General features: G+C 43.2%; 1 protein-coding gene across 1 annotated transcript; it reads left to right on the top strand.

Annotated features, from left to right (window-relative positions):
- The first annotated feature begins 622 nt into the window (after positions 1 to 622).
- On the top strand, positions 623 to 10,427 carry LOC113955318 (aldose reductase-like). Its single transcript, XM_027660657.1, has 10 exons — positions 623 to 761; positions 1,020 to 1,187; positions 1,704 to 1,820; positions 3,137 to 3,214; positions 3,605 to 3,727; positions 7,170 to 7,276; positions 7,425 to 7,506; positions 8,045 to 8,128; positions 8,965 to 9,047; positions 9,789 to 10,427. The coding sequence occupies exons 1-10, from the start codon at positions 696 to 698 to the stop codon at positions 9,829 to 9,831; spliced, it is 951 nt and encodes a 316-aa protein (XP_027516458.1). The 5' UTR covers positions 623 to 695; the 3' UTR covers positions 9,832 to 10,427.
- Positions 10,428 to 11,402: the final 975 nt, after the last annotated feature.

Genomic DNA, 11,402 nt, shown 5'->3' with positions numbered 1-11,402 from the left:
GCTGTCCAGGGAAGTGGTGGATTTACCGTCCCTGGAGGTTTTTAAGATGAGACTGGATGTGGCACTTAGTGCCATGGTCTGGTAACCACAGCGGTAGTGGATCAAGGGTTGGACTTGTTGATCTTGGAGGTCCCTTCCAACCCAGCTGATTCTATGATTCTACACTCCTAAGCCACAGTTCGCACTGGAAGCTGCATTTGTCCCACTTGGAGCAAAGAACAGGTTCTCCCGGCTCTCACAAACCGGACACATCCGAGTTTTCTCCTGTCATTTCGCTGTTACCAGCACCCAGGGCCATAAGACGTCGATAAGGGGGACCAGCCTAGGACACCATCCCTGCAGCAGCAAAGGGCTCAGCCCTTCCTTTCCCTGAGGCACACGATCCGTCAACAGCTCTTAGGGCGACAGCTCTATGTCATGCCTCCTCTATCATCCCCATCCCGGGGATGTGACTCCAAAGGACCGAGGTGACGCGGTGCGGCGGCACGACCGCGGGACGGCCGCTGCAGCCCAGGGCCCGCAGAGACATCTCCCATCACCCCTCCTCCTGCTCCGCCACCTCCCAGTCCCTGCGCTCCGCGGTTCGATTCCAGCCCCGCCCCGACAAGGCCGCGCCGGGGCGGGGCGGGCCGGGCCGGCCGATATTAATCGCGTTTGAACGCGGGGGGGGCCGTGGTAGTGGTGTCGGTGCGGTCATGGACACCTCTGTGCAGCTCAATACCGGGGCCAAGATGCCCATTCTGGGGCTGGGCACATGGAAGGTACCGGGGCTCTCCTTCGCCGGCGGCGGCGGGTGCGGTGGGAGGGAGAGGAGCGCGGCCGGAGCGCGGCCCGGACCTTGCGGGCGCTGTCGTGACCCCGGCCGGGCCGCTGCCAGGGCCCCCTGCTTTGCTTTGTTTTAATCGGAGGTTGCTTTCTTAATTTTTATCTTGCTGTGAGAAAGGCTTTCGGTAATGCGTTGACTATAGTTTGGGTTTTTTGTTTGTTTGTTTTTTTACCATGGCTTTTTTTTTTTCCAGTCCGAACCGGGGAAAGTAACAGCTGCGGTGATGGCTGCTATCGACGCTGGATACCGTCACTTGGACTGTGCCTTTGTGTACCAAAATGAAAACGAAGTTGGGGAAGGGATCCAGAAAAAAATCAAAGAAGGTGTTGTGAAACGAGAGGACCTCTTTGTCGTCAGTAAGGTATGGATCTGGTGATATAGGATACCAGGAGACACCTTTTTTTTCCCTGAGTAACCTCCGAGTTCTTTACTTTCCTGCTCTGGGATGCAGTATTCAGAACATCCCTTAGACCATTCCTGAGACAAGCTTCTTACTTTACCTCATTCTGTATGGAGAATTATGCAGAGTATGTGTCACAAATGTAGGTGATGCTTTCAATTTTTCCTGCCGTGAAGTTATGCTGTCCTTTTTCAATCCGGTATCTGACCTTATAGTAGCTGTTTTTTAATATAAGTCTTAGTGAACGAAACAAGACTGCTTCAGCTGTATGCCAGGACTTTGTGTGCTGCCACAGCACATGTTGTCCAGTATCACAGGCCAGTCCTGCTCACAGAGCAAACCCCCTTTGAAGAGCTGTAGGGTGACCCAGTTTCACATCACCTTCTGGACGGGACAGGCACTCTCCTGAACAGTACAGAAGGTTTCTGAGAGATTTAACCCAGGAGGTTATAGTGTGCCTTGGCGTTTTGTTTCTAGCTGTGGTGCACGTTTCACGAGAAGCCTCTGGTGAAGGGAGCCTGCCAGAAGACTCTCGCTGCTCTAAAACTGGATTACCTGGATCTCTACCTCATCCACTGGCCTCTTGGTTTTAAGGTACAGTGACAGCAATGCCCTTGGCTTTGTCTGTTGTGATTGGCACTTTAGAAGAGCTATATGGCTTTATAGACTAGTGATTGCTCCAGCTGTTACAGATCATCACGTGTCTGCTGTGTGCCAGCACTGCTCTGCTGCTCAGCTTTACTGTGGCCACATGAGCCAGGCTGTTGATCCTTACCTTATCAAGGTTTATGCTTGCTTGGCACCTGCTGCCCTTTTGATCATGGAAGAGGTAGACCTTGAAGTAGGGGTGGGTTTCCCTGCTGCAAGGAGAAGTTATATCTCTCTCCTTTTGATTATTGCCTGTGTTGCCTTTTATGAGTCCAGAGCATGCTCAGCTGACAGTGGTGTGGTTCCTTCTTTTTGCTATACTTTGCTGTCTTACAGAAGTTCTTTCCTCTGCACGTTACAGAGTCACATCATAAGAGATTGTTTCTGTCTTTAATCACTAAGTCTTTTAATACAGTACAGATTAAACTAACCTTTACTATAGATGCCTTAGTGTTTCATAGACCTTGGATTTCAAAATTCGAACTTTTTAGTTCCGAACTCTTTTACTGACTGCATACAAAGGAACCGGTGTTGCAGTTTGAATTTGTCCAAGGTTAGTCTTTCAGTTAGAACTTGGTCAAAATCTTCTTTATACTTCTTGCTTCTGGCATAACTGTTCTCCATGGCATCTGTATTTTTAAAATGAGTTTCATGTGGACAGAACTATCACAGTGAAAATATGTTGTTGTGTAATAATGTATCAGTGGAAAATAACTGTTTTGAATGAAGTTGATACTTGGCATGTAGTCCTAACTGGGACACAGGCTGCTCCAACTTTCTCTGTGCCAGCAAGTTAAACACTGAGTCTTCCCATGAAAGAGACCTGTCAGCAGATCTGGTCCAGTATAAACTGAACATGTTCCAGGTCCTAAGTGGGTCCTGATTTTGCATTCCAATAAAACACTTCAATACACCCAGATACAAACTGTGTATTTTTGTAAACTGGCTATAGTCCTACTTTCTGTAGTACAAGTGGAGACTTAAGTTTCGTCATTTTGATTTTGATGAGCCACGAGGCAGACACAGTGTCCACCTCAAGTACCTGTCCTTACTGGGTTGACTGCTAGCAAAAAAAAAAGCCATAATACCATGTGAAAACAAATGAAGACTGGAGACTAGATAGTGACTGTTAGTATCTAATAAATTAGTATAATAATAAGTATTACTTGTTCTCCAGTACAAATTTGTAGTATGTTCTTCAGCTGGTGTTAACCCAGCCTCCCAATAAAGAGTGTTTCAAGTATTTTCTCCTTCACTAACAGGCAGGAGAGGAGCTGTTCCCCACAGATGACAAAGGCATGGCTATCCCCAGCAACACAGATATTCTACAGACATGGGAGGTAAGTTTAGCTGCAGCATGAGAATAATGTGTTCTGGTCTTAGCAGTCTCTACCATGTTTTCATTACCTTCAGCAGTCTAAACTGTCTCTTGTGTTTAGATCTGTTTGTAAGGGCTCACTGGTACAGTAGTGTTTGTTGAGTATAATTTCATTACTTGCAACTTCTGACTTGCTGTGAATATCCCCAGTCTCAAAGAATGAGTCTTTTGAGCATTGGTGACAGGGACAAGGCACAAATACAAGAATGCTCCAGGTGATTTTTCCTCGAACTCTGAAAATCTGAACACTTATTTCAGGGTTCTCATGAAGGAAACAAAGCCATATCAGGAAGAATGTGTTCTTCAGGCCCTGCTTTGTGTGCTAGAGGCTGATTTTGTTTCTTTCTGTTAGGGAATGGAAGAGCTGGTGGATGCTGGTCTGGTAAAAGCCATTGGAATCTCCAACTTCAACCATGAGCAGATTGAAAGAATCTTGAGCAAGCCAGGGCTGAAATACAAGCCTGCAAATAACCAGGTAAGCTGCAAAGTGACAGCAAGCAAATGTTTGGATGGTGGTGTTTTTTGTTGTATGGTGGTTTCTTGTTTTTTTTTTAAGAATGACTAACATCTTGTTTTGAAATAAGGTTATAGTAAGAGATAATGGAGTATACACAGCATATTCTTTCAATCCCACCCTCTAACTGCTTGTGGATGTACAAGGTGTTGGTTTTTTGTGGATTTTCTGCACTGCTGCCTGGAAATCTGACAATGAGCAGCTCCAGAATTGCTTTCTGTAGGTGTTGAAGGAGGGGGAACTCAGATGAGGTCTAAAAACTTCATTGACACAGCTTAAAACTTGGTGTATATATAGAAAATTGGATGACCTCTTCATAACTCATCTGTGGAGAGGCCAGTTCCTGATGACTGAGAGAACTGATCAAGAACATGCTTTATAGACCCCTCAGAGACTTAATGAGGGTTAGGAGGAAGGAGGAAATCTAGTTGCAAGGTAGGCCACGGAGTAGAAGTGTCCAGGTACATAAGCAACACTTGAATAAAATCTTAGGAAAATTCAGACTGTAGGAAAACTTGGGAGATAATCTGCTCTAATTCACAGCTCAGAGGAGCATCAGCTGTGAGATCAGACCAGCTTGTCCAGAGCTTTATCCATCTTGAAAAACTGCAGGAATAGATACTACACAGCTTCCCCAGGAGATGTACTCTGCTGCCTGACCCCCTGCCTTGGTTGTGTGGTAGAGGGAAGGAGTTTTCCTATATCTGGTGTCAACCTCTCGTTTCACCTTGTATCTCATGCCTTCCTCCATGTAGCACTGAAGAACTTGGCTTTGTCTTTGGATGACCTTCTTTTAGGTACTGAAAGCTGTTGCTAGGAGGCCTGAAGCCTTCCCTTCTCCAGGCACAACTAGCCCAGCTCACTCAGCCTTCCCCAGGACAGCGGGTTCTCCAGCCCTTAGCCATCCTGGTTTCCTCTGCTCAATTCATGGCAGTCTGTCAGTCTTTCTTCTACTGAGGGGGGGCTGGGAATGGGGGGAAAACTGGACACAGTGTTATGAAGATAGTCTGACAAGTGTGAGTAGAGGCGGATGATCACTTCACACAATTTACTGTCTGTGTTCCTGCTGCCAGGGCTCCCTGCTGGCTCATGTCCAGCTCAGCCTAATATGGCCCCCAGGCTGTTTCTAGCATACTTGCTTTGCAGGCAGTCAGGCTCCAGCCTGTGTTCTTGCCAGGAGGCTTTTATTTCCCAGGTGCACGGCTTTGGACTGTTCCTTCCCATGTGCAGGTCTTCATGTGCAGCCTTAATGAATTCCTTGAGGTTTTTATTTGTGTGTTCTTCCTGCCTGAGTGGGTCCCTCTGAAATGGCATCCCTGCCCCTGTGTGTATTGACTGGTCATTCCCCAGTTTGGTGTTGCCTTAAAGTTTGACACGATTGTAGCATGGCATAGGTTGTTAAAGCGGACAGGTCCCAGGATAGACTCCTGTGAGGTCTAACTAGTCTTGACCTTGATTACTATGGTGTTTGAAGGACTGCAGTCCCAGTTATTGATACCTCATTACTAGAACTGGGTAATTTATTGTGGCAGCTTGAACATGTGTACTGAAAAGGGGGTTTGACACCTTTTTTTTCAGAAAGCTAAATAGGAGTGTTAGTCTATTCAACATAAAACTGAAATGTTCTGACGAGCAAAAGAAATGATTCTCTGATGTCTTTTCATTATCAGTCCCAGTGTACTTTTAGAGAACTTACTGTAAGTTTTATGATGGCTTTCAACCTCTGCCACACTTCATTACCACTGTTGCTGTATAATAATGACCCTGGTCTCTTGCACAGAGGTCACTATCTTGGACCTCTCCCACTTGTAAATGTTCTCAAGCTCTGATTACTATAAGCAAGTTTAGCCCAGAGCAAGAGATCTTTGGTCTGTGTCCTTCTGGAAAGAAATGCTTGCAAGCCTGAAAGCTTGTCTGTTACTAACGCTTATCAGTTGGCCTAGTAGTGATAGTGCTTCCTGAAAACACTTTCTCTGTGCAGATATTTCACATGTAATCTACTATCTTCATGTCATTCCCATTCTTAATTTCAGTGCAATCGGGATGTGTGTTGTTTTCATTTGTAGTGAGAAATTAATTTGACAAGGTAGTAATTACGTTACAATGATACTGTTACTTAATTCAGTAAGGAACTCTGACTCTTAAGTACACACACACACATGCAGCGTGGATTTCAAAATCTTAAGATGATTGTTTAAATGGACATCATAGGCTTTTCATCCTGGTTCAAATGTAATACTAGCTCAGAAGTTTTTCAGTGTGGGTGCCAGTAAGGATGACTTTGCCTTACTTATGTCGTATAAATTCTGCCTGTTGAATACTTTTGAGTAGCTGTCTTTCTGGAGCTGCTGAAGCTAAATAAACCTGTCCCAAAAACTGAGCTACACGTTCTGTTTAATATTCCAGCATGGCTCAGAAGGGAAACAGGCATGCAGGCTTCTGATAACAGCAAGCAGCCAGAACCACAAATAAAGTGCTTGAGGCTGTAAACTGATCCTATGTTTTGCACTCTCTTATTTCACCTGCCAGCAGCACGAGTTTCTAGGGACCTCCCTCAGAGTGCAGCTGCAGGAGTCTCGAATGGCAGGGTCATCAAAATGGTTCTTGATGTTGTCTGCTGAAAGCAAAGTAGTACTCCCTGGTGTGAAAACTATCCTGAAAGTCCCTCTATGCAAAGTATCGAATATTCATGTTCATTCACTACCTCTTGACACATGAGTAGTTTCTGTTCCATACTGCATATCTGTGCATTTGCTTGTCAGAACACAGGTCCACTGTTAAGGAGTCTGTGTTCTGTTGTGTAGTTATTCTTGTGGAAATTCACGTGAAGTACCCATGCATTTATAAAAAGTCTGTAATGGACAGTGGGCCGAAGGTCTAAAATCTGTAGCAGGTAACCATTCTCACCATTTGCAGACTGGAGGTGTTCAGTGGTGAGTATTGACACAAAGCAAACAAAACCAAATTAAACAATACTGTCATTGAAGTAAATATGGTAGCTGTAAAAAAAAAAAAAAATATTATGGCATGTTTAATTAAGGATGAAAAGAGAACTTTATACTTCCTGGTCTGTAATCCCGTTGCTGTGATTTTACTGTTCTCCTGTGTGTGCATTTTACTGAATTGTCTCATTGAAGCAATTATGTAGCTGGTCATTCCATGTGTTGGAGATGATCTGTATCAGCAAAGTTATAAGGAGTTTTTATACAGTCCTTGAACCCTTCATTGCAAGGAGAACTACAAATAGTAGAAAAGGGGTGGTGGCATACAGAAAACAAAGGCTGCATGATACTGTTTAGAGACTCTAAGGTAAAACAAAAATTAGCCTTTGATTAAAAACTGATTCCTGGAACATGTTAAAGCAGTTAAGTCACTGTCAATCTCTATACTTCTATGTTGCCAGGTTGAATGTCATCCATACCTTACCCAGGAGAAGCTGATTAAGTACTGCCAATCCAAAGGGATTGCTGTGACAGCATACAGTCCCCTTGGCTCCCCTGACAGACCATGGTAAGATTGCTTTGGAAGGAAGCTAATGTGGATTATGCTTGAAGCAGTGAGACTACTTGTGCAGCATTAATGGTTCATTCAAATACAGATCTCTACTAGGTTGGATCTATGGAGATTTCTTGCCATTCATCTTCTTTCCTTTGTGTAGGGCTAAGCCAGAGGATCCTTCCCTTCTGGATGACCCCAAGATCAAAGAGATTGCAGCCAAGCACAACAAAACCCCAGCACAGGTGAGTAGGTGGCAGAGTACCACTTCCTGTAGCACAGCATAAAGGACAGTTAATGGCAATGTAAAGGACAGGGTGGTTTTTCTTTCCCTGTCACCTGTGGTGTTAAGTAGCAATGCTGGTATGTTTACTGTGAGGCCTTCAGTGCACGCTTGCAAAGGCACTCTGACCATCACAAGAAAGATGTTGTTGACCCATCTTCAAGGCTGTTGCTGTCCTTCAGCCTTCCCATCTCAAGTCCTGTTGGAGAGAAGTGAACACTTGAATAGCCTACTAAAAGTCTTGGTGGGAAGGAAAGAAACTGAGTATTGCTAAACTGCATGGCAGAGGAGAAAGGAGACCTATGTGGGGCTCCACCACTTCTCTATTTGCACTTCAGAAGGTACTGCTTAGAATTCAGGTATGATTTGAAATGCAGCTCCAAGTAATGGGCTAATTCTGCTGAATTGTACTGTTTACATCAAATGACTGCTGGAACAGGTTCTGCTTGCCTAGAACAAGAACCCTCCTCTCTCTGATGCAGTGATATTGCCTCTTGCAGGTTCTCATTCGGTTCCACATCCAGAGAAATGTGATCGTGATTCCCAAGTCTGTCACACCACAGCGCATTGTGGAGAACTCCAAGGTGAGGCAGTAGGAGTGAGCTGGGTGCTGCCCTTCAGGGCTTCTCCCTGCAGAGCAAACACAGATCCTTTCTCACCCTTCCCAACTGATACTTTAACAAGAGGACTGGGCTTTTTCTCTCCTTTGTCTAATGAGGACTGAATTTAAGATTACAGCTGGAGAGCAGGGCTGAACAAAGCTTTTGGAAACACTGTCCTGGTGATCTGAGCAGTCACGTTACACGATGCTTCCTGTTCTATGTCTGTGAATGAGTCATCTGACAGCTTGTTTGGGGACTGAATGCAGTAGCACACCACAAAAGACTTCTGTAGAGCAAGCATTGTTAAGAAAATGGTTCAAAAATACCAGGACTATGTTGCTGCTTTTGATTCAGTGATCTTGGACTGAAACCAGTATTAGGATTTTGCTTCCGAACGCTTAGTTGCATTCAGTGGAATATTGAAGTCTTGCAGCTGTTTCTCTGGAATAGGACAGAAGGATGCATCTTTCACAGATGGAGGCATTGTGCAACATTTCAGTGCTCTCCAAACTTCTTAAAATAGCTGGTGCATGTGACTGCAGCTTGATTTTTTTTTTTTTTTTTTTTTTTTTTAATTCTTGTCTCTCCCTGCCCACCTCTCTCCAGAGGGGTCTCAGAAATCCGGAGAGCTGTCTCTTTCCTTTCTCTTCATGAAACAGTCACTTTTTCTAACAAGCACTCTACACTGTGGACTTGTTCTTTAATATTGTGATTTTTTTTTTGTTCGTTTGTTTGTTTGTTTTGTTTGTTCTGTTTTTTTTTTTTCTTACAAGCACTGATTTGTCAAAGAGGTCATTTTCAGCTTTTTCTCTTATTAGGTGTTTGACTTTGAATTGACTAAAGAGGAGATGGCAACTATTCTCAGCTTTAATAGAAACTGGAGAGCCTGTGCAATGATGATGTAAGTAACAGCTTAAAGAAAAGAAACTGTCAAGTTATCACATAGTTCAGTATATGAAGTTATAGATAGTAGGCTTAATTTAAATTCACAGTATGCAAACTCAGTTTCCAAAGGGGTCATCCTCAAAATAACTTTCCAGAGTAAGATTTTTCAGTGTTCATTTTTTGAACCAAAACATGGTGAGCGTAGACCAAACCTCATTTTCAGTTCAGTCTCCAAGAAACTTTTAGTAGCTAGAATTGCAACAGGAAGCTTCTTATTCATATTGGAGAAATGAGCATGATGCAGGCTTAAATTATTGATTAACTTTGCTTGTGGTATTTTGTCTTTATGCCGTGACCCCTAAGCATGTTACAAAACCTGTATGTTGTTCAGGAGTTGAGAAAGTGGACGAACACTCAGAAAGCAACAGGAGGATTTACGACTTGAAAGCCTAAAGCCAGATAGGAAATCTTTGTTGGAAAGCTGCAAAAAAAGGTCCTCTGTCAGTAAACAGCAAAATCCTGAGTTAGTTGTCTGCAGAGCACCTAGGTCACAGCACCTGAGGTGCTTGGAGCCCAAACTACAGAAGGCACTGAAAATCTTTTTGTTTGCAAACGCAGCGTCACCAAGGAAAACAGAGGAACTGAGTCTGCTTTTATAGGGTTCATCTTCCCCCCCGTGGTGGTTCTTTGAAGTGGTTACAGCTGCATATAATGTCTTTCAGGCATAAGATAATCTTTGCTTTTTCATTTCCTCCAGGTGCAAAAATCACAAGGGCTACCCTTTCAATGCGGAATACTGAAGATGGTTTCCTGCCTTTCTCCAAGTTCTCAGATACGCTTCTACTGTTGCCTTTGAGTTGTCTATGTAGCTTTTTCACTGCATCAGACACCCTTCCACACCCCTAATGTTTTTCCTTTTTTTTCCCTACAAAGATGCAGTATATGTACTCAGTGACTTTGTGCTGTTTTCTTTTTTTTGGAAGAAGGAAATGCTGAAATGGTTCTGAAGAGCACACTGTGTGGACTAGTAGATTGTCTTTGCCAAAACAGCATGTCTGGAATTGGTAAGCAGAGAATATTGAGCAAGCTTGAAAAAGCAATCACTTTTATTTTGGAATTCTGTGAATTGGAGCTAGTGCCTATTGTTTTCTGGAAGGACCAGGATATTGGCAGATGTTACATAATGAGGTCTACTTTTTTCTGATTACTTTTGGGTTTGGTTTTGTTTCTTTGTAAAACTCCATACTTTTTTCTGTAGTTGGAAGTACAAGTTGATTTTGAAGTGTACAGCAGTTTCTACATGGGGTAGCTCTTCAAAGAGTGTATAGGTCCTGGTTTCTTGGTGATATAAATGCTGATTTTGCTTATAATAAAATAGTTTCATTACTGTGTGTAATGAGATGGTTATTTCAGCAGTGCTCAAGTGATAGTAGTGCTGGAATAGCTGGGTTATATCAGCTGTCTCTAGAGATTACATGAAAGCAAGGAAAATTATCCCTCACAAAATCATCTGGTGTCAGTGTTAACTTCCTGTGTATGACAGCTGTCTGCTGGTACATGTAGAACACCTGAGTGTGATGAACTTGTGACCAATGAGTCTGTTTGAGCATCTCTTTAAACAGAGCTGGTTTGGTGTGTCTGACAACTAATACACTAATGTTTAATTCAGCTTATATTTTACTGAAGTGATAGTATACTTTGGCTAGTAGAAAACTTACTCCGTTGAAGACTTGAAGCCTATACAGCAACCCATGGGATTGTTTTAATAAGCAGTAGAAACCTTGCCCTCTCTGGTAGGCAGCACATAGTACAGGAAGGAATTCTGTGCTTGCACAAGGTACCATTGGCAAATATAGTGAAAATGGCTTTCTAAGAAAATCCTGTATCATGATCTTGCAAATTAGAAAATGAATGCTTTGTTCTAGGAGCACAGAAAAATACACTTATACTGTTTGGTTTTGTTTTTTTTTAGTATGTGAGGTGTGTTTGTCCCTGAGGGCTCTTTATGATTTTCATAATACTTGCAGGTAGTGGCTTTAAAGTTGTTTCTGTGTGAGAGCTGCTTCAGAGTATTCACAAAATGTATTTGGTCCCTGGTGAAAGCAGTGACTAGTGTTGGGTGATATTCTTCCATGTTCCTGTAGGGTTTTTTTTTTGTTGGTTTTGTTTTTTTTTTTTTTCTGATGTCTGAGTAGATCTGGAGTATGAACAGTCCTCTGAAGGAAATTGTGTAGGCCTGGCAGAAAGAGGGTTCTTTCTGAAGACCCTGGATAAAGGGAGGCACCAGAACTATTAGTGCATAACAAATCTAAATGGTAAATGTAAGGTAGGATTCTGATTGCATAACTGCATAGTGTACCTTAAAGTGAAC

The sequence above is a fragment of the Corapipo altera genome, unplaced genomic scaffold (genome assembly GCF_003945725.1).
Source record: "Corapipo altera isolate COAL_440 unplaced genomic scaffold, ASM394572v1 1, whole genome shotgun sequence".
Taxonomy (NCBI): domain Eukaryota; kingdom Metazoa; phylum Chordata; class Aves; order Passeriformes; family Pipridae; genus Corapipo; species Corapipo altera.
Note: the sequence above shows the minus strand (reverse complement) of the source record. Positions and strands in the feature narration are given on the sequence as shown.

Coding starts and splice junctions, on each gene's coding strand:
- LOC113955318 (XM_027660657.1), top strand. CDS start 696: ATGGACACCTCTGTGCAGCTCAATACCGGGGCCAAGATGCCCATTCTG. Junction 1,821..3,136: donor ACTGGCCTCTTGGTTTTAAG/GTACAGTGACAG, acceptor CTTCACTAACAG/GCAGGAGAGGAGCTGTTCCC. Junction 9,048..9,788: donor AGAGCCTGTGCAATGATGAT/GTAAGTAACAGC, acceptor CATTTCCTCCAG/GTGCAAAAATCACAAGGGCT.